Here is a 22,593-nt window from a genome sequence, read left to right on the forward strand (position 1 = left end):
TGGATGTGATAAAAATAAATTGAAGAATTCATTGAAATGATGGGAGGACAAAGCCTGCTGGAAAGCAATATATTCATAAACATAATGTATGACAACATTATCCACCATGACTCCCTCATGACACCTATATGCATGATATTGTGCTAACCTCTCAATATTTATGCAGGGGTAAATCTAGTAAACCCATGATTGGTCAATAGTTACACTGGTGGAGTGTTTCTGGGCAGAAATGCTTTCTTTTTCCTAATTTCCATAATCCCTGTTAAGAGTCACACACAATTTGTTGGTTTCTAAGCCTGAAAATTTTTGCTAAAAATTGAAGTGCTGCCTTGTTTACGATTAACTGTTTTTATGACAGTTGCTCATCATTGCATTTTATAAAACGAGTGAAGTAAATCTTTTTTTAAGAATCCACTCAGTTCTAAGACTGAATCTCAATTTCTCAATCTTCATTTATAACTTCACTTTTTTTCTTGCAGCGTAACCTGTGCAGATGTAAATTTAGTTATCATTGTTATACTCTGCTCTCCAGAATCTGATATTTACTGTAATGTGCAGTATTATGCATTTACTAATTGGGCCAGAGGTAGTAGAAAATCAAAGGAGCTTCGTGGACATCACTGTATGAAACCAATGTCAGCTTTTATTGTTTGTTTGCCATGCTGCCTTTTGTCAAATTTATAATTCCTGCTTAGGTAAACACTTTTTCGATGCATGATTCAACTAATATAGGTATATAATATTCATTCGGTCTTCCCATCATAACACCAGTTGTAGATTAAAGCCGTTATTTTCATCCTTTTCCCAAATATAGCCTTCCATTTTCCTTTCTTTCTTATTTACATCCATCTATCCATCTGTTCTGGAAGCCACTTGTGAGAAATGCACTTACTGAATGTAAAAATGACTCAGATGAACGTCACAGACTTTACTGTAGTACATAGTAAAAAAATAAAAAAAAAATATTTTTGAAAGTAGTAAAGACCCTTTCACCCCCCTCACCCCCTTACCTATAACCATTCTAAAAACAAAAGGCTTGGGAAAAAGAGAAAAACGTGCAAATATCCCCCTCTTTCTTCTTCTTTTTTAATCCTAAAGTTGATCTTTGCATGTGTATATACACATACACACACACACACAAACACACATCAAAACTCACACACACACACACACACACACACACACACACACACACACACACACACACACACACACAGACATGCACATATGTGTGTGTGTGTGTGTTTATATATATATATATATATATATATATATATATATATATATATATATAGTCTACTTTAGATAGACGAAAAGTCAAAATGTCGAATTCTCAAGAGTGTAAATGCAGAAATTCAATGTTTTTTGGGGGGATCGCAGTACAGTGAGGATTGGGATATTTGCCCTTTCCTCACTGTAGTGCAATCTCAGAGTTGGAATATATATTTAGCAGGGGGTGCAGCCCCCCACAATAATGATTTTGAATTTCTGCATTTACGCTCATGTGAGCGTTCGAAGTTTTGATTTTTTTGTCTATATAATATAGATCTTAGATTCTTGAGAAATGTATTCACAAGCAGATAATGCAATACCTTCTCCAACAGAACCTTCTAACACACACACAACATGGATTTTGTCCCAAACACAGCACTATAACTGCACTAATATCCTTCATTAATACTGTATCACTGGCCCGTGACAATAATAAACTAGTCTCATGTCTGTTCCTCGACCTGTCCAAAGCCTTTGACACTGTCTCCCATCCCGTCCTCCTAGACAAACTCTCTCACCTAAATTTCTCTCCTCCCATCATATTCTGGTTTTCCAGCTATCTCTCTAACCACCAACAAGCTGTTAAATGGCGCTCTGCTCTTTCTCCCCCACTAAGCATCCCAATGGGTGTCCCCCAAGGATCCATACTGGGGCCATTGCTCTTCAATATTTTCACCAAACTACTTTACACTCCTTGTCCCAACTCCACACTTGTACAATATGCTGATGATTCTACAGTCATCACCATTGCTGACAATCCATCTGATCTTCACTCTACTACCCAAACATCATTTAACACCATAGAGACATGGTTTTGTGACAACAAATTAATTCTCAACACTAAGAAAACTAAGCTCCTACTCTTCCTCCCAAAAAACCTCATCAATCTCAAAACAACATTTTCCATCCTATCTAGCAATAACACTGTCATTACCTCTGACCCTAGCACTAAACTGCTAGGAGTCATAATAGATGACCAGCTTAAATTTGATCTCCAAATCACCACCTCTATCAAAAAGAGTCACCAGAAACAAGGACTCTTTTACCGAAACAAAAGACATTTAACCAACTCAGCCAGAATAACTCTCGCCCATGCATTTCTTCTTCCCACTCTCCTTTATAGCTCTCAATTATACACAAATCTTAACACTACACTCATAACTAGACTTGAAACTACATATAATAAAGTTTCCAGATTTGCTGCAAACCATACTTACAAATCACACCATTACCTTTCTCTTAAACAGTTGCAGTGGCTTGAATTCCCTCATTTGCTGCTACTACAGCAACTGTTAATTATCCACTCCATCCACTATCTACCATCTTTCTGCCCTAGCCTTCAATCAGTTATAACTAAATATTCCCCAACCAGGACATTACATAGCTCAGACCAAGACTTCCTACAGATCTATAAATGCAAAACCAAATCAGGGTGTTTACTTTATAACTATAACCCTGCTACAACTTGGAACCAACTACCCCTAGAAATTAGGTCTCTCAACCAAACAAAACATTTCAAAATAGCCACTTGGGAATATGTAATAAATAAATGGTCCTGCCATTGTAGTCATCCTCCCTGAAAGTACATAACCCTAGCTTGTCTCTCATCCCTCCTTTCTCTTCCACCGTCTGTCTTAATATCCATCTACCTCTCTGTCTCGTTGCTTAATCTCTACATTACCTTACTACACCATCTGTACCTATACTGTATATAACTACTTAGAAATAATGAACACTGTTTTCCCTACATTTACATTGTACCTACGTTTTTGTTGTAAAAATTCTGACATTGTACTCTACTGCTTTTCTGCATGATTTGTTGTAAATGTTTTCTGTAAAATTTTATTGTAAAATGTTATTTCTCTAATTGTTTTAGCTGCCAATGCAATTTTCTTGCTGACTTTATGTAAAATGTTAATACTGATTGCGGAGCTTTTCTCCTTCGGTCTCCACTGAAAACGAGCTAATGCTCAGCTGGGCTAACCCAGGTAACAAATATAAAATAAATAAATAAATATATATATATAGATATATATATATATATATATATATATATATATATATATATATATATATATATACATATATATATATATATATATATATATATGTTTCTGTGCATGCTCTAAAGTTGAACTTCAGTTGATAGACACAAAAAAACATCACCTGCAAAAGGTAAAAACAATGAAACCCTAATGTGCATGGTGCGAGGCATAAACTCAGAACATGCAAGACAAAACTTTTGTTTTGCAGGGGTACAAGCCCCCATGCAACCCTTATACTTACTGTTAATTTAAAGGTAACATGCTGAGTCTGCATGGTTATTTTTAGAAAAAAAGGAAGGGGAAGAACTAAATAGACTGGTGGAACAGTTAGGATGTCTCCAAGGCAGTTACACATATATCCCAAAGGTGGTGAAATTTTAGACAAGGTTTGCTGCATGTTGAGAATTAAGGCCCATATAGTGAATTTGCAGACAATGGTGGCAGATAAGGGCATGTTAAACATTCAAGATCTTTGGTAGAGTAGAGGAGAAGAATTAGGTAAAAGGTCAAACAAAATGAAAAGGACTCAATCATAACATTTGTATGAGGTAAGGATGGTAATATAGTTAGAAGCATGGCAGATATACAGAAAGTGTTTAGGGCTGTTTTTACTGAGATCTCAATGGAACTTGTCAAAAATTAGTGAGAAAATAATTCAAGAGTATAACTGCAAAATATCCATTTTGTCATTGGAAGAGTGGAAATCTTTAGATAGGGATATAACTGTAGAAGAAATAAAAGAGGTATTGCAGTATTTGAAAGGAAGGAATTCTCCAATAATTGATGGATTCTGGATCCAAAAGATGATTTAAATATACATCTCCCTAACAATTAATTAATGTGGATGCAAAAATTTTGGCAGTGATATTGGCTAAAAGTTTGCTGCCATATTTACCAGAAATAATTACGGAAGACCGGGGGGGGTGTGGGGATGCACTGAGGAGAGTAACTGGTAGATGTTGTGCTGAAACAAAGTCTTGGGGAACAGTGAAAGTTATATTTTTTTGTAATTAGAAAACTCTTTGAATTAGTGGAATGGCCATTTCTCTTTCAGGCACCGGAGGAGTTGGGTTTGGAATCCAAATTTGGGGAGTGGGTCAATGCTCTCTAGATGAATTTGAGTACACAATTAATAATATATGGCCAATTATCCTCCAATGTTGTAGTAAGAAGGGACGCCAGGCAAAGTTGCCCATTGTCACTGTTATTGTTAATTTTAGTGATGGAAAAATTAGCTCTGCGGATACACTCTTCCATGGCAAAAACACCCTGTGAGTGGAAGTCTTTCTGGATGTTTGCAGATGATTATATGCTAGCCATTTTATGAGTGATAATTTAGATTTTTGAACAATTTTGACAAATAGTTGAGCTAGAATGTAATTGGAATAAAATAATTCAAGTTAGGGTGGGTCATGTCAGTACTTCAGTAGAAGAGGATAAGGTCAACAAAAGACCCTGGGCAAAGTATTTAGGACTGAGATTGGTAGAAAAGTGAAAAGGTTTAACAGCTGTGAACTATGGGATTTTGTACATATTTGATTGTTGCTCAGTTGCCATATAAATGGAAATCAAAGGTTTAAACTTTGTCTAGTAGGATTAATTTAATTTAAATGATGATTTTATCTGGATTATTGTATATCTGATAGCATATAGCTTGGGACTTGACAACAATAAATGCATAGTCAAAATATAAAATACTGGTGATATGTTTGTCTGGAATGGAAAAAGCTATTGGATTGCAAAGGAGAGGATGAAATTGTCTAAAAAAATGGGGGATGATGTATTTTAAGCTCCACCCTTTAGCTGTGAAGGCAGCTGAGATTGTTGTGAGTGACCTCCTAGATATGATTGATAGGAGTGTGGGCTCTGGGATGACCAAACAGATCAATGGTGTTCTGATTTGCTTTATAAGGGAATTGCATGGATTTCAGCACTCAAGTTTAGATCTTTTGTAAGTAAGGTTAAAGCACAATACAATGATAAGAATTCAGAATAAAATGGTATATTGGAGAAAGTGTCAGAAGAGGGACATAGTAGTAATTGGAAGTTTGATAAGAGGGTTGGAAAAAGGACTTGTCAGATTTGAAGAATGGTCTATTTTTAAAGCTAGGTTTGGGCTTCCCAAGAATGTGTGTTTGCCTCATGAGCAATTAAGGAAGGCAATTAGGCAGTGTCTGGATTCAGAAGGTTTGGGACAGGTAGATAGAAGAAATGGGAGAGATAGAACAGAAGGACCCTGCATTTGCAATTGGGGGACCAGCAGGGAAGCTGTCTGGTTGTTTGCTATACAGATTATTAATAAAGCATGAATACAGGGGGAAGAATGACAAGCTAAGAGAAAGGTGGTAGGAAAAGGAAAAGTTAAGATCTCTAGGGAAGAATGAGCAAATAATATAAAGATAGCAAATAAACTGAAAGATTTATTGGGGGTGCGGAATCAACAAATGAGATGGTTGTATAGTATTGGACTCTCCTGTACAATGCTGGTAAACATCATGCAGGGGGTATTGAATGTTGTTGGTGTGGTGAATGAGAAGTAGGGTCTCTACATATGTTTTGACAATGTAAGGATGCATATTACTACTAGGCAAGAATTATTTAGGAGAAGGAAAACATTTTGAGTAAAAAAGTGCCCAAATGTTGAACATTTTGTTTATTGGGTATTTTAGGAGATTTAGCAGGTTGGATGATATCAGATGCAGGAGTAATTTTACTGTTGGGATGTTGGGTTAAAACTTGGTTAGCAAAGATATGGAAAGAAGGACAATACTGGAGCCACAATTACATTGAAATTAATAATATTACAACCTTTTATACGATGTTCGGCACAAATGATTCTAGGCAAAATAAAATTAGGAAGAAGTGGATTCAAGTTAAGTAATATTATTAGATAGATTTCACGATGACTGAGGATTTTAATTAAAAGTGGATGTATGATTACTGATGTATCTTTCCATTTTTGATATTAATTTTTTTCAAGAAAGGAATCTGAGGAATCTTTATATAATCACACTGTTTTCTTTTGAGATAACTGAATTTATTGTGAGTATCTTTCTTCCTAATTTGCCATTGTCTTTTCATGTGGTGGTCTATGTTTTACAAATTCAATAAATAGTTTAAAAAAATGTCATACTAAACCACACTCGACTAAAGTATGTATTGTATGTACTGTCAGGATGACATCATAGACTATAACGTGACAACCTTAGCTGGAGTCAAATATAACTATGTAAAAGTGTTAGCAAACAGGATGTTCTGTAAATTTACAGGAAACTGACACTAATGGCAAGTTAAGACTGTAGCCCATATTACTAAAAGTCAGTATTAAAACATATGCCAAGAGCTGAGAAAGACCTTTCTCCATACAAAGAGGCTTTATGAAAAAAAGCCAAAGTGAATGAAAATGTCTTTTAGCCCTTGTTTGTCATACTTGAATTCAATGTATGGTAAATGTTTGTTGAATTAATATAATTAATGATAATTAATAATAATTTTTTGTTATTAAACATTTATATAACATAATATAATAATACATATACTTTATAATTATTATATTAAATGTTTAATGTTTATTGAAATGAGTTTAATCTACTGTCTGAATGAAATTGTAGGATATAATCATGGAAGCTGTAGCTGGGGTCAGATATAAGTTAAGAAGACCTGAGCTGGGTTCAGGGTAGCAAACATTGTGGATGGTAATATTGATAGATAAGTTAGCCTTGCCTATTATTTTTGACCTGCTTGGATCAAGATGTGCCTCTGTGATGACCTGGATGAGTGCACTCCTTATAACTTAGCTGTAGTTTGGAAATAGAAGGGAAAGTAACATTTATAGATGGTGTTGTGGAGGTTCCACTATGTGCAACTGCTCAGATATTAGTTCAATAAGTACTGAATCCTATGTGGCCTAGCTATTTGTGCAATTGGTTTGGTTCCTTTAGGCCACTTCTACATCTGATGTCCTCATGGGCAAGCCAGATAAAAATGCAGACCTCCATTAACCATACATCTGCCTATAGCTGCACTTTGTATTTTTTGTGGTAAGTTTTCTGCTCTCATATTCATAAAAAAATGGTAGCTATGTTTGATATATGACAATACCTTCATAATATTATGTTGCCTGTTTATAATCCTCCATTAGCTAGGGGTACTGCACCTGTGTCCCCCGAAGGTTGCATAACACTGGGCAATGGTTTACTACAATGTATAGATCAACAAAGGATGTTAGCATGGAGTGAAGCACTAAAGAAAGATTTTCTGTCCTGCTACACAATACTGAATCAAGTTAGCTTACTGTATACTTTCAGAAGGTAGGTGTAATATCCAGTGATATATACAGAGATGCTGCTGTAAAATTGTTTATTTTATTATTTTTATTTATTAAGTATTATAATACTTAAATCTAAACATTTAACAGAATTAAAAAAATGCATGCTAAAACCATCCATAGAATTATTTTAAAACAAGCACACTAAAATAAAAATTTAACTAAGATGATTAATCAATACTTCAGAATGTTAAATGTGGTATAGCTTACTCCTTCCAGGGTCAAAATAAGCTCGTCTGAAAACATGGTATCTCAAGGAGCCCCTAATGTAGGCTTCTATCTCACATGCTTGAATCAGGGCAGGTTGTTTTTCAAATGAACAAGGCAAGATAAGAAGAACTTATCCTACCAGAGCTTCCATGTCAGGCTTTTGCAACAACCAGCACCTCTGCTCCTGATGAACAGATGAATCCTACCAGAGCTTCCATGTCAGGCTTTTGCAACAACCAGCACCTCTGCTCCTGATGAACAGATGAATCCTACCAGAGTTTCCATGTCAGGCTTTTGCAACAACCAGCACCTCTGGTCCTGATGAACAGACCTGATACCAGCAGCTACTACAGATGAGCAGGACTCAAATCATGAGGGCCTGATATATGAGGATGTTGTTGTTTGTCTTTCGGCTTATTCCCGGTAAGGGGTCACCCCAGCAGAATTCCGGTCTGCTAATGATTGGCAGTAGATTTTTATGAAATGCTGAGGTGCCAGCTCAACACCCAACCTTCAATGAAGGCAGGCCGATTTACGCACGCATGTCTTTTGAACGCTACCCAACCACGGGGAGGACATGCAGACTCCACACAGAAGGCACTCCCAAGCCAAGCCGAGAATCGAACAGGAGAACCTCTTGCTGTGAGGTAACAATGCTACCACTGTACCACTGTGGAATACTTTTAAAAATATATCTGGCATGTTGATCATTCCCATTATAATTCATTCCATGGTTTCATTGATCAGTGTTCTGTATATGACCATGTCAAATGCTGAAGTTAAATCTATAAAAATTATATCACAGCACAATTTTTCATTCATAGCTGTCATTCTATTGTTATAGAAGATTATGTTACAGGTAGTAATATATTTGTTTTCAACATATGCATGCAGATATATGGTTTCATGTCCCAGCCTTCCCAGTTCTGACAATAACATATCCAATATTATCTTCGCTGTCATTTTTCCACAACATGAAAGTAGACTTAAGGGTCTGTATGACTTTGGGCTTGTCCTACTTCCCTTTCCCTTAAAGACAGGTTTAATAAGTGCATGTCTCCCATCTTAAAGAATGTCCCCATATTTATAAGACCTATTAAATAATTGATATAATGGTACTGTAAGTTCTTGCTGAAGTGTTCTCAGGTCATCATTACTAGTTCCAAATTACATGCACATGGCTGTACAGGGTCTCTGTGAACAATTCTGCATAGGCTGCTGTGAATTCGGGTTTGGGAGGGGCATTGAATTTTGACAAACTATCACTTAATAGGATGTAATTACTTTGCAAAAATTCCTGTTACAGAATTTGTTGGGATTATCAAGTTGATTTTTGTTTTAAAGGAGACAACTTTGCGGTCTGACCTCACCAGTGAGGACACGACACTGGGGGGGGGGGGGTGCAGTGCTCTGCCATATTGATAAGTACCAGGTCCAGTATGTTTGAACCTCTGGTGGGTGTGTGCACTATTTGGCCAGAGGAACTTATGTTAATAAAGTCCATGAATAATTGTGCCTGTAAGTATGAGGCAGTGTATATTTCTCAGTCTATAGAGGGGTAGTTAAAGTCTCTCATGAATAGAGTATTTAATTTAATGGTGAGTGTTTCCAGTAGGTCTAGGTACAAGCTATGGGATTCTAGGGACACAGAGGGTGACTTATAGCTTGCTAGGGTATTGTATGGGACATTGTCTGTGGTGATTTGCATGTGGATAAATTCCAGGGCATCATTGTTTAACCAACACAGAATTATGCTGATTGAAACTCCTCCACCTTTTGTCACTGTCTGTGCAGCTGATGCTCTAAATATATGGAAGGCAGTGAAGTCTTGCACTGGCAGAGTACTTTCTGTGGATTTAAACCATGTCTTGGTAATGGCACAGAGATCTATATTTTCCAGAGTAAAGAAAAATTGTAGGGTGTAGAGTTTCTTGTTAAGGCTCTCAGCATTGAGCAGTAATTGGGTTTTGTTTGCTGTGTTGGTGGGTTACTCAGTTTGGCATTGCCTAAACAAGACTTTGAGTGGGTGGATACAGTTTCTGCCAATGTTCGAAAGCATAGGGGAAACAGGTGCAGATCATCCTTTGCAAATCCACATGTTTTGCTAACCATATCCTCCCATGCTGACAAATCTTATATCTCGCTGGAAGGACACCAAAAACTAGGCCAATCACTGAAGCCAATCATCTTTTGTTTGTACTGTGGCATCATCCTTAATGAAGGTAGAATGCTGCTCAATACAAGGCACGTAACTGCCTGAGACACATACTCAGAGAGATCAACAATGTCTCTCAAAGTCCAGGGAAGTACATCTCGGTTCATTAATGCCTCTGTGGGACACTAATTCCTGCTGATTCTTCCCATAAGTAATTAGTGGCAAGAGCTGAGTTGAATTCAAAGGATGGACAGTAGCATGACCAGACCAGCAATTCCTCAGTCTTAGCTGGGCTGAGTTTCAACAGATTATTTCTCAGCCACTCAAGGACTGGATCCAAGCAGTCTTCAAAGGATGACTTATCAGGCACATTCTCTGCAGAAAAGGAAAGGTGAAAGATAAACCTGAATATCGCCAGCACAGAAGTCATAATACATGCTCCTCCCTGCATCGATCTCCCATAGAGGCAAAGCGTACACAGTTAATAGTGGGAAGGTACATTGCTGAGCCCTGAAACACACTGCAATCTAGCACATAGGACATTGCATTCTGAGTATGAATGGAGAAGTAAGAAAAAAGTCACTCAAGGTGCATACCAGATATTCTGCAGTTTGTCATCAAGCAGTCACTCAGGAATCTGTGTGAGATATCAAGAAATAATAAGATAGAATTTTGTTATTCGTTAGTCACTAATACAAGGTCACCAGCCACTCTAATACATGCTGTCTCCATAGTGTGCCTAGGTATAATTCCAGCCTGACAAGGTTCTAAAAAGCTATACGTCTTCAGATGAGAAAATAGCTGTGCATAGACTGCCTTCTCAGCAACCTTCCAAAAAATGGTAGGTTACAGGCAAGACACTAATTCTGTGCATCCTAAGATGGTTTATTGAGAATAAAATTGATCAATGACTATTTTAGTGAAGAAATAAACACCCCAGTTCTCAATAAGGATTACACTATATGGAGAATAACTGGCTCAAGTGAATCAAGTCCTTATTGATCTTGTAGGGCCAGGACATGGAGTACAATTGGTCAGCTGCATAGCCAACAGAATGTCTATGAGTTTCCCATAATTGATATAATCAAACTGCTTATCAAATATCCAATCTAGCCATCTCGTACAACCAACCATATCAGTGGGTGAATCCTAAGGAAAGGAAAACTTTGCCTTGGCCAGCATGTGTGCCAAAATTCTACACCCTCATAGGTTCATAGATTAGTACTAAGCTAACTGCCCTTGCGAGCCATTTTAAGCCTAGCCAATTATCCCTTGTGAGACTCAAACCCTGCACCTTGTGTTTGTAAGGCAAACATCTTAACCATTAGGCCACCCTCCTCACAGACACAAGAGAAAAAACACTCCAGGACATTAGGTGGGCTGGGTTGCACAATCTATCAACAGCCTAAAAGAGTGCAGTGGATGATTTAATGCAGCAAAATCTCTTTAGACAAAAAAACATCTTGCTTTGAAAGATCTCCTTTTGGTGAGAAAAAATGTTTATCCAGAGCATATTTGTCCTAAATAAAGTATGTACTTTCCCCATTATGATTCCAAAGTTCTCTTTTCCATATAATTTTCTATTATCAATTTGCAGAATTTTTCCTTGACTTTAACTAGAACACTATTTAGACCTATTTGTTCATTTTGTGTTCTTCCTCTTCCTACATATTCTGGCTACTATTCACCATTCCCTTTCAGATTCTCAGTCTGTCTATCTGTCTATCTATCTATCTATCTTTCCGCCTGTCTGTACATGTGTTTATGTGCTTGTTCTTGTGTCTGTGTGTTATTTTTATATGCAGAGGTGTTCCGCAGACATGTTGCTCTTGATGGTTTTGAGTACATTATGCCTTTCACTTTTAGGCCTGGCGACATATTTCCTGGTAAAAGTCTCATCTTTATTATGCTTATCTATGACTCTCATCTCCTTTATCTGTTTATGAATATTTGTCCATGATTTCTGTATTTAGTAAATTAGTTACAACATTTACATCCAACATATATGCTCATTCATTTTTAAAGGACTTTTGCTCCAAATTAATACTTTTTTTTTGCTGTATAGTAGTATTCCTCCTTAAGTCTTTTACAGGAAGCACGCATTTCAGTCTTGTAGGAAATTCCCCTTCGCAGACAACCAACAGATCCTTTATGAACTTACTGTTATTATGACACACTTGGCTATACATTTCACGTTTTATATTTGAATAGCCATCCCTTGCATGACTCTTCTTCCCTAAATATGAACTGTTTTTGTATAAACTACCATTCCATCATCTTTTCCCAGTGAAAAGCTGTAATGCTATTCACATAAATTTTCAGTATTAGATTTATTTTTTTTCCGCCATTGTGCTTTATGTCTAAAACAATATTTTGCTTTACATTCATTGATTTAGAGTTAATAGGATGCTGATGTATTTGTTGGTCACCAGTGATACAGCAGTACTTACTGTCTTCTTCTTCCCTCCATTCATCTCATCTGCTCATTTTTCTTGAACTATTTGCAGCCAAGAGTGCAATTCATGGTTAGCTTGTGTGCTACAAAGCACATGATAGGGCAGAAAACAGCCATGAGCAGTCTTGTTGCAATTCATAAGCCCAAGTTGCATTATCGAGAAAAAGTGTAATATACAATGTATGCAAATGACTGCATAGTGAAGTGCAAATAAAGGCATATAGGCAAATGTTGATATAATGACATGCAAATATATGCAAGGTTAACACAGTCACTGTTCAATACTCATAAATGGTGGAAACTGTGCGCCAGCATGTCAAAGTATTAAAGACCAAAGCCTGCCAAAAAATATCACATCTGCTTAAAATCAGTCTAGCAGTTAGTGCAGATGGCTATAGCTCTGTCTTATCAGTAAACTGCTTCCTGTGCCAAGGGTACAGGGTTTGAATCTTTCTACCTTTCTTTGTCTACTGTGTGACCTTCATCAGGTTACTTACTCATACAGCACTTTAGAACAATTTTGGGTTTAGGTTAGACTCCCTAATGGTCTCCAGGACTACATGCCTAATAAGTACCAATGAATCTAATCACAGGAGCAATCACGCTTCACCATATACTCACTATTAGCACTATAACTTCTTATTTGTGTGCACAAAGAGGCATACTGGCAGCAGATAATATTTCAGAATTTCAATGACAAGAGCGTATTTATCATTTCTCTGTAGATTAGGGTATCACATAGAATTTAGTTGAAATGTGTCACCTGCATGCAGAATCTGAGGAATGTCTGTCCTTCCTCCTTCGTAGAGTCCCAGGTATAAATATCACTCTTTTAATAGCTCTGTGGACTTTTCAGCAAACAAAATGGAACATGTTAGGAATATCACAGGCCTTTGTCTCTGGAATACTGAACAAGTTTCTTAGAGTCATGCTTCTAAATTTAGAAAACTATATCTGATTTTCTGACACATCAGCGGAGAGAAACATCACAATGCATGGTTTCTATTAAATTACTCACCTTCTCTGAAGTACTAGATGCCATAAATCACAGGAAAGCCTATTATACTGTGAACTACCAGGGTATTGTGTGATGTATATGGACTTATGACCAAATTGGTCTGCGCAACTACTAGGGAAACGCTTTCATTGATGTATGCAGCATATACTTGTGAGCTGTATCACTACTTCCTGCAAGATGACATTCCACTGGGCCATCAGAGCAACTATCTTACTGGCAAGTGCATTGTAATGTGGATCTATGATGTTTATACAGCTAAATACAGACATGCATACTAAACCTCCCCCACATATGTTGCTACTGTGAAGCAAGTAATGCTGGATACCTGCTAGGGCCCTGGTTAATGATGTCTGTATAGAATCACAGAGCATTGTAGAACTGCCAGTGCAACATGGCACATGTACAAACCCAAAATATAATCAAATGTGTACTCAACTAGCTGAAAACTGGCTTCCCTTCCACTGTCTTCATACAACTGAGGAGGGCAGTGAAGTATGGCCCTGCCACATTTTGCAGGGTTCTTCTGTCATGTACCATGCTACACGATATGATCTCAAAGAAACAGGAAAGACAGACCCATAGTATACCCATAGTATACGTACAATAGGAATGTGAATGCACACCACTGATGCAGACGGTGTGGCAACAACATCTGTTGCTGTCAGTGATGCAGAAAATGAACAAGAAGAAGCAGCTGCTGCACATCTTCCACCCAGACAGTCACTCTACGCCACAGTATCGGTAGACAGGTGACATCCAGTCCAGCACTACAGGCCCAGATGAGTACAAAGGGGCAGTACAAATCCACAGAGAACAAATTATTTGGATTTACTGGGATAGTCCAGCTGGGCAGTGTCCCTTTTCAATGAAGGCTCAGTGAGAAAATCTCTAACATAGAAGTAATCCACATTGAAATATTATTTACAGAGTTATTTTAGTTAAGCAATTTACCATTGTAAGAGTCTAAACAAAGTAATATTAAAAATCTAATAATGTAAAAAAATCAAAACAATAAAGGTAAAGTGATGAAGTTCCACACAGTAAAGAGAACAAAAGTGCTAAATTCATGAATATCGGTTCTTTTAACCTGGTCTTTGGTGGACAGCGTCTTACAAGGGTTTTGTTTTAATTAGTAGTTGTTTTCCCTTGACTTCAGTGATTTTCTACAGTTTTTATAAAGGTAAGGTAAGCAAAAGCATTGTGCAACCTTCTTAGTTCAAGGAGCTGTAGTTAGAAGATGACATTTTGGATCAGGATGTTAGTAGTAGGCAGTCTGTATTATAAGAGAAATTTGTCTCCAGGCAGCAAATGGTAGAAGATAAAGAATTGTGAGAATAGTGAAATAAGAATGAAGCAGGACAATAAAGGACCGATTAAACATGAGAGAAGGTATGTTATATAATAGTGATACCTGGAGATGGAAAAGAAATGGTTAATATACCAATGTAAATGCAAAATATGTGAGAGATATGTGTTTATCTGGGATATGAGGAAGAGCAGGGCCATGAGTCCAGGAGGTGTTGTTTTACTTGCTGTTTAAAGGAATTAAGTTTGTTGATTAGTCTTAAAAGAAGCGGACTGGAGTTCAACGTGAAGAGAGATTCCCCTACTGAGTTGTAGAGTATAGTGATGTTTAATAGTTACATTTGTGTCCTGAATGAAGGGCTCTCTTTGGTGTGTATTGTAGAAGGATATGGACATGGGTCTGGGCATTTATCTGGGTTATAAATTAGATTATGAGTGATTAGTAGGTAGGAGTAGGTTAACCTGTGTGGGAGCTCAGTCCAGTAGAGTTGGTTAAAACTAAACAGTGGGGTGATTTGAGAGGTATATCAGCTGCAAATGCTGCTGTTTTGTTGCAGCATTTCTAAAGTAGGTAGGATTGGCCAGCTTGTAAATTAATAAACATGAGATCACCGTAATGAAGAGTAGGAAGCAAGTAAACTGCTGCTAAGTGTTTCCTGGCATCATCTGTTAAGTAGAGTTTGTCATGTAAAGGCTGCCAAGTTTTTGATGAGTTTTTCTTAGGACTTCTTGTATGTGATAATTAGATTTCACATTCTCATCAATACTACTATTTCTATTGCAGGTTTCTTTAAAGGTGATAAGGAGAAAAGGGACTTCAGACTACTGCATGCTTTGAGTGTGAGCAACATTATTTTTGTTTTCTTTGGATTCAAAAGGAGTTCAGAGTTGTTAACCATAGACTATATATTGCTGGGACTGGTTAAATACAGCTACAGACACAGCAGTAACCTAGGTATAGTCTGCTGTAGTCAGAAGAATGGATATGGAAAGACATACAGCTGGTATACCTACCACATCAACCTACGAGAGTCAAGCTTCTCTGTAAAAAACTATATGGATGCATAACTTCTCTGCTGCCATTTCTAGGGTGACACCTAGGAAAACACAGATAACGCAGTTGTACAGTGGAAGGGATACATGAGTAGTAATGTGTATGCAGGACTAAAAGCTCTCATGTATTATACACAGGGTATATCTTGATAATAAAGACAGGCAAGGGCTTACAGGGACAGACTGTGCTGATATTGTGAAGTGCTTTGTTCCTAGTGCAACACATATTCCCATAACACATGCAGATACACACATTCATATTGCTACCCTTACGCACATTACATTCCTGTAAAAGGGCCTGCAGTCTTAGGTAGTTAGATAATTACATCTTACCACACAGCTCCAGATCACTGTGTACCTTCTTGAAGCCTGATATGGCTTTACAAATTGTGCTAATTATAGTGTCAGAATCATATCCTCGGTTTGCTTGAGTTAGGATATAGAATAGTGGCACATTCTGCAAGTTTACACCTCTTTGCACACTATGTAAAAAATGAGGTTAAGTATCATGAATGTCTATAATGTTTTTTTTTATTTTGTCTAAATGCATGTATGACAAGAATTCCAACTGGATACATAGACGTGTTTAATGTATCATGATTGTTGGCTTGTGCAGGAGACTGCTCAGGTACACACAGCATGCTTCAGTGTAGCAATAAGCCATGCTACCTGTGAATTAGAAATCAGGTTGTATGTCTAATTCAGAGTCTACCATTTTATTTTGCATAAAAGTAAAGGTTAGCAGCATCACAGGCCTCTGTGTAAAGAAGATGGTTAAAACGGTTTGTCAACACAACTATAATGTGTAGACAAACAACTGCAGACTAACTTGCTCTTGGGAGCCTGACAGAAAGGCTAGCAAAGTGTTAAGCCTAATAAAACTGCAGGATAACCTTATCGTGGCTGTAATGGCTGCAGGCTTTGTCACATAGGTCCACTGAGATGGCTTATATAAAAGTTCATGTTAGGGACTCATATGGAAAGGGGATTGGAGATTAATTACTGAGATATTAGGACAGTTCTGAAGGATGATGAAGAGTGTCACCTCCTACACCATGTCCAATACCAGTGATCAGCAAGGTGTCACAAAAGTCTACTTAGGATGTGGTGTTATTTAGACTATTTGTACAGCGGTAGTGTTGTTATCTCACAGCAAGAGGTTCTCCCGTTCGATTCTCAGCTTGGCTTGGGAGTGCCTTCTGTGTGGAGTCTGCATGTCCTCCCCGTGGTTGGGTAGCATTCAAAAGACATACATGCATAAATGGGCGTTCCTTCGTTGAAGGTTGGGCATCGAGCTGGCACCTCGGCGTTTCGTAAAAATCTACTGCCAATCATTAGCAGACCAGAGTTCCGCTCTGGTGACCCCTTACCGGGAAAAAGCCGAAAGACAAACAACTAAGGCTTACGCTTAAATATTAAAGACAAGAGTAAGGTTGTTCAAAAGTGATATGCTTGCAGGATCAGTAGACTGGTCCAGGAAGTGACAGATGAGGTTCAGTATTAAGAACAACAGGACGGTTCTCTTTGGGAAGAGGAGGAACCATAACCATGATTACTTAGATGAGGAGTTGATCATCAAAAGGATGGTGGATGAAAGACAAAGATATGTAAAAAGTAGTACATTTAAGAATGCGGTGTCATGGTTAAGTAAACAAATGACATGCTCGGATGTGGAGTCATGCTATTCATCAAGGTGCAATTTGTCAAACAGGAACTGTTGCTATAATTGGTTGATTTAACATTTTATTGAATGTACTACAATGCAATCAGTGAGTTTATGGAACAGTGAATGTAAGATCTTCTTCTCCCCTCACTTTTGTGCAATCTTACTGTTAGTATATTTAGAGATGAGTGGGTTTGAGGGGTACAGCTGCAAAAAATTCCGATTTTTTTTATTTTTTTGTCTGATTTGATGGCATTTTCATAAGTGCATTTTATTAACCAGAAACAGCGATGATGAAACATCTATTGATGTTTTGCCATTCATCTACTTGGGTACATGACAAGGAGTGGAACATTTAAAGGTACACCACCACTGGTTCTGTCATTTAAGGCTCAATGGGGAAAAGCATGCATGCAGAGTTTTTGCCTGAAGAAATATTTTAGATTAATAGGGAGACACCTGAAAATCAGTTCAGTTTAAGAATAATTAAAGGGTTAGAGGTATTATGCTAATATAGTTTAATGTAGGCCCTTGACTGCATCGTCAGATGGATAGAAGAAGGGGGTGCTGTGATGGTAACAGGGGAATTACTTAATGAAGTATAGCAAGGCTTGATGCACAGTGGTGCAGTGGTTAACATTGTCACCTCACAGCAAGAGGTTCTCCAGTTCGATTCTCGGCTGGGGTGCCTTCTGTGTGGAGTTTGCATGTTCTCCCTGTGTTCGCGTGGGTTTCCTCCGGGTACTCCGGTTTCCTCCCACATTCCAAAGACATGCATATGGAGCATTTCTCCCCGGGCCTCCGCTGAAAACAGGCTCTGTGGAACCTAGTCGGACATTCCCGGTCAACAAATGTTAAATAAAAAAAATAAATAAATAAATTGATGAGGATGACATGTAAACTGCAGTCTAGGGAGAGAAGGAATTAATTCTAAGGAAGAGTTGCATTCATCTGAAGTGCCTGGATATGAAGAAGAAATGTGTTCCTTGGCAAGGAGCTTAGTTTGATAGATAGGCAAAAAAAAAAAATAACAGTGAACTGCGATGTGAGAAACAGTTTCACCGGAATGAGTAATAAACTGGTTGGACTAGATAGGCTACTCTCTCCTTGAATTAATACCTTTTTGTGTCCATGTACAAATTTCTTAGACTTACATTGTAAAGACTGCAGTAACTGCAATAGCAAACTGCAAATTGCCTCAATGCATCCATTCATCCATACACACTCTTCATAAAATGTATTTTAGGTACTCACCCATGTAAAGAGTGCCATTAGTTTTGACTTTAGGTAATTAAAAGGGAGTTCACTTTCAGAAGGGTCACTACTCTGGAAAAATACTTTTCTCAACTTAATGTTTTATAGAAACACTCTTTAGTTTTGCATTTACATCCACCCTTGCAAATCTATAATCATTCATGTATTGTGCAAAAAAAATGTGTAAAGGATGTTGCAACCATAAACCAATCTGTAGCATTAGCATTTTGTTGATAGTTTAAGCTTTCTTCTTGTTACTATTTTTTCGACTAATGCTGCTCTGTTAACCCTTTTTAATGTACGTATCCTTTCTTTTCAGGCCCTTTTTAACATTCCCATCCTTTCTTTTCAGGGTGCTAAAGGAGATCCTGGTTTACCTGGACAGAAAGGAGGAAAAGGCCAAAAGGTAAAATTAATATTTATGCAATTGTGCCTATTTTGTTTTATTTTGTTCTATTTATAGATTCATAGGTAAGTAGGTCATTTTAAGACTAGACAATTCCCCTTTTTTATTTGAATTAGAGTATCCCATATGGTGTTTGGATTGACCTTACCCATCTCACAGTCAATAACTGGGAATCATATCATAGATAATACGAAGGGACCCATGCATGGGTTAAAGAATTTAAGAACTGCAAATGTCCATTAGTAGTACAGGAGGTAGTCCTGAGGTAAATTTTCTGTTTCCCAGCCACAGATCCAAGCTGCACTTGAATATGGACAGGGATGAACTTTGTGTTACATGGATGGGGAGTCTGTTCCAGAGCAGTGGTATCCTCTGCGAGATAAACCTGCCTCTCCAAATTACTTTGTTAATGTTGCAGAAGGTTTAGAACCTAGGCCAAACATTTCTGATGCCATTTGCTGATGTGTGCCACATTTGAACCAGCTGCTTTTCTGGGCACTATCTGTCTAGTAATAGCACAGCAGTGGTTTCTCATGAGCCTAGGTCACAAATTAAATGGATACAAAAAAAAACAGTCAGCTATCATAATGTGACTACTTTAATATAGAAATACTATGATAAAGCAGTGGTTTAACATCATTTGCACAATCTAAGAATATACTTTTATACTTGGATTGGCCTGTTATACAAGTATATATTATATCCCCTGACACTTAGCATGTGAGATTTGGTTAAAGTATTTCTGTAATGTAACATATTTTCATTTAATCTTTTGGTAGCTAGTTAAATGAACTAATTTTTATCAATCTGTTTAAATTCAGCCAAGTCTACACAGGTAAGGACAGGTGAATAAATATACATAGGCAAAAGAGAATAGCATTTAACCTGTATGTGCTTAAGAGACATGAAAAAACTAAAGTAATCATACAGAAGCCACATGATTACAGGAAGAACACATGACCCCATACAAAAAGTGTCCAAAAAGAGGATTAATCCTAGGATGCTGCAACTGTAAGGTAACACAACAACCTGCTGTACCACTCTGCTACCAATGTATAGGATATGCTCCCAGAGCTTGAGTCATGAATACCTTATACAACATATTAGGCCCTTGTGCTCTGTGTATGGCCAAGCTTTGTGCTTCACGTTTGTAAACATCAGGAAGAAAGCAATGCTAGGTGGAAAAACAGGACACTTGCTTAGTATGTCCAACATTATGATCACGTTGAAATGTGTATTCGAATTCAGAACTGGAGCTGAAGAAGAAAAGAATGCTTGGGCTGTAAACATCCTAAGAATAAGCAGAAACTGTTGAGTCCTTTAGCATCCTGAACTTTAAAAGGGGTGGTGCAGTATCATCTCTTTAAAGACCAGTGACATTACTGTCTCAGGACTACTTTAGGGGGCTACAAAAGGCTGGACATAGACATAGCCTTAATTAGTACTGTAATCAATGCTTACTTTAAGACACACCCTTAATTAGTACTGTAATCAATGCATACTCTAAGACACGTGCTTGATTAGTACTGTAATCAATGCTTACTCTAAGACACATCCCTAATTAGTGCTGTAATCAATGCTTACTCTAAGACACGTGCTTGATTAGTACTGTAATCAATGCTTACTCTGACACATCCCTAATTAGTATTGTAATCAATGCTTACTCTAGGACATGTGCTTAATTAGTACTGTAATCAATGCTTACTCTAAGACATGCGCTTGATTAGTACTGTAATCAATGCTTACTCTATGACACTTCCTTAGTTAGTACTGTAGTCAATGCTTACTCTATGATACTTCCTTAATTAGTACTGTAATCAATGCTTACTCTAAGACACATCCCTAATTGGTACTCTGATCAGTGCTTACTCTAAGACACATGCTTGATTAGTACTGTAATCAATGCTTACTCTAAGACACGTGCTTGATTAGTACTGTAATCAGTGCTTACTCTAAGACACATCCTTAATTAGTTCTGTAACCAAATTTTATTCTAAGACACAGCCTTAAATAGTTCTGTGATCAGCGCTTACTCTAAGACACATCTTTAATTAGTACTGTAATCAATGCTTACTCTAAGACACGTGCTTGATTAGTGCTGTAATCAATGCTTACTCTAAGACACATCCTTAATTAGTTCTGTAACCAAATTTTACTCTAAGACACGCCTTATTTAGTACTGTAATCAATGCTTACTCTAAGACACAGCCTTAATTAGTTCTGTGATCAGTGGTTACTCTAAGACACGTCCTTAATTAGTAGTGTAATCAATGCTTACTCTAAGACACATGCTTAATTAGTGCTGTAATCAGTGCTTATTCTAAGACACATCATTAATTAGTAGTGTAATCAATGCTTACTCTATGAAACATCCTTAATTAGTACTGTAATCAACTCTTACTCTATGAAACATCCTTAATTAGTACTGTAATCAATGTTTACTCTAAGACACATCCTTAACTAGTACTGCAGTCAATGCTTACTCTATGACACTTCCTTAATTAGTACTGTAATCAATGCTTACTCTATGACACTTCCTTAGTTAGTACTGTAGTCAATGCTTACTCTATGATACTTCCTTAATTAGTACTGTAATCAATGCTTACTCTATGACACTTCCTTAATTAGTACTGTAATCAATGCTTACTCTATGACACTTCCTTAGTTAGTACTGTAGTCAATGCTTACTCTAGGACACTTCCTTAATTAGTACTGTAGTCAATGCTTACTCTAGGGCACTTCCTTAATTAGTACTGTAATCAATGCTTACTCTAAGACACATGTTTAATTTGTACTGTAATCAATACTTACTCTAAGGCACATCCTTAATTAGTACTGTAGTCAATGCTTACTCTAAGGCACATCCTTAATTAGTACTGTAGTCAATGCTTACTCTAAGGCACATCCTTAATTAGTACTGTAATCAATGATTATGTCAGAAAATGTTTCCTTTCAGGTGAGTGAAAACCAGATGAGTTAGTTCGAAATGCCTGAATTCAGCTGGTTGGTATCACCTTTTACCATGGAGAGAGGCTTAGAGACTTAGCCTTTTAGGGGTTGGGGTGTCGTTTCAACTGTCACCATCTTTCTCTCTGTTCACTGCCACTCTCCTGCCTTCTTCAAAACTCATGTCTAACTGTTGCAGGTCTTCTCTCACACAATACATTGACATCTTTGTTGGACACCCTAGTATCCCTTTGCCTTCTTTTTGTCTGTCCCAAATCTTCTTCACCAGACTGTCTTCTGTTTTTCTGCACATATGGCTGAACTAGCATAATCAGTTCACTTTGACCTTTTCTGCAAATGGAGCTACTTTGACTTCTTCTCTTATATCCTCATTTCTTCATCTGTCCCACAGTGTGCATCTTGCCACCTGTCTCAGGCACTTCATCTTCATGACCGCTAGCTTCCTCAGCTACTCTGCCTTTAC

The 22,593-nt window shown here is 37.4% G+C and overlaps 1 protein-coding gene across 1 annotated transcript in view; it reads left to right on the forward strand.

The window, feature by feature from the left end:
* The window catches only part of LOC122815075, a 3,014,144-nt gene that overhangs the window by 2,039,905 nt on the left and 951,646 nt on the right, over window positions 1–22,593 (forward strand). Inside the window, exon 97 of the mRNA XM_044087319.1 lies at window positions 19,077–19,163. Coding sequence (XP_043943254.1) covers window positions 19,077–19,163 — 87 coding nt within the window. The remainder of the gene's footprint in view (window positions 1–19,076; window positions 19,164–22,593) is intronic.

This window comes from Protopterus annectens, chromosome 11.part0, assembly GCF_019279795.1.
Source record: "Protopterus annectens isolate FY-2018-M chromosome 11.part0, PAN1.0, whole genome shotgun sequence".
Taxonomy (NCBI): domain Eukaryota; kingdom Metazoa; phylum Chordata; order Ceratodontiformes; family Protopteridae; genus Protopterus; species Protopterus annectens.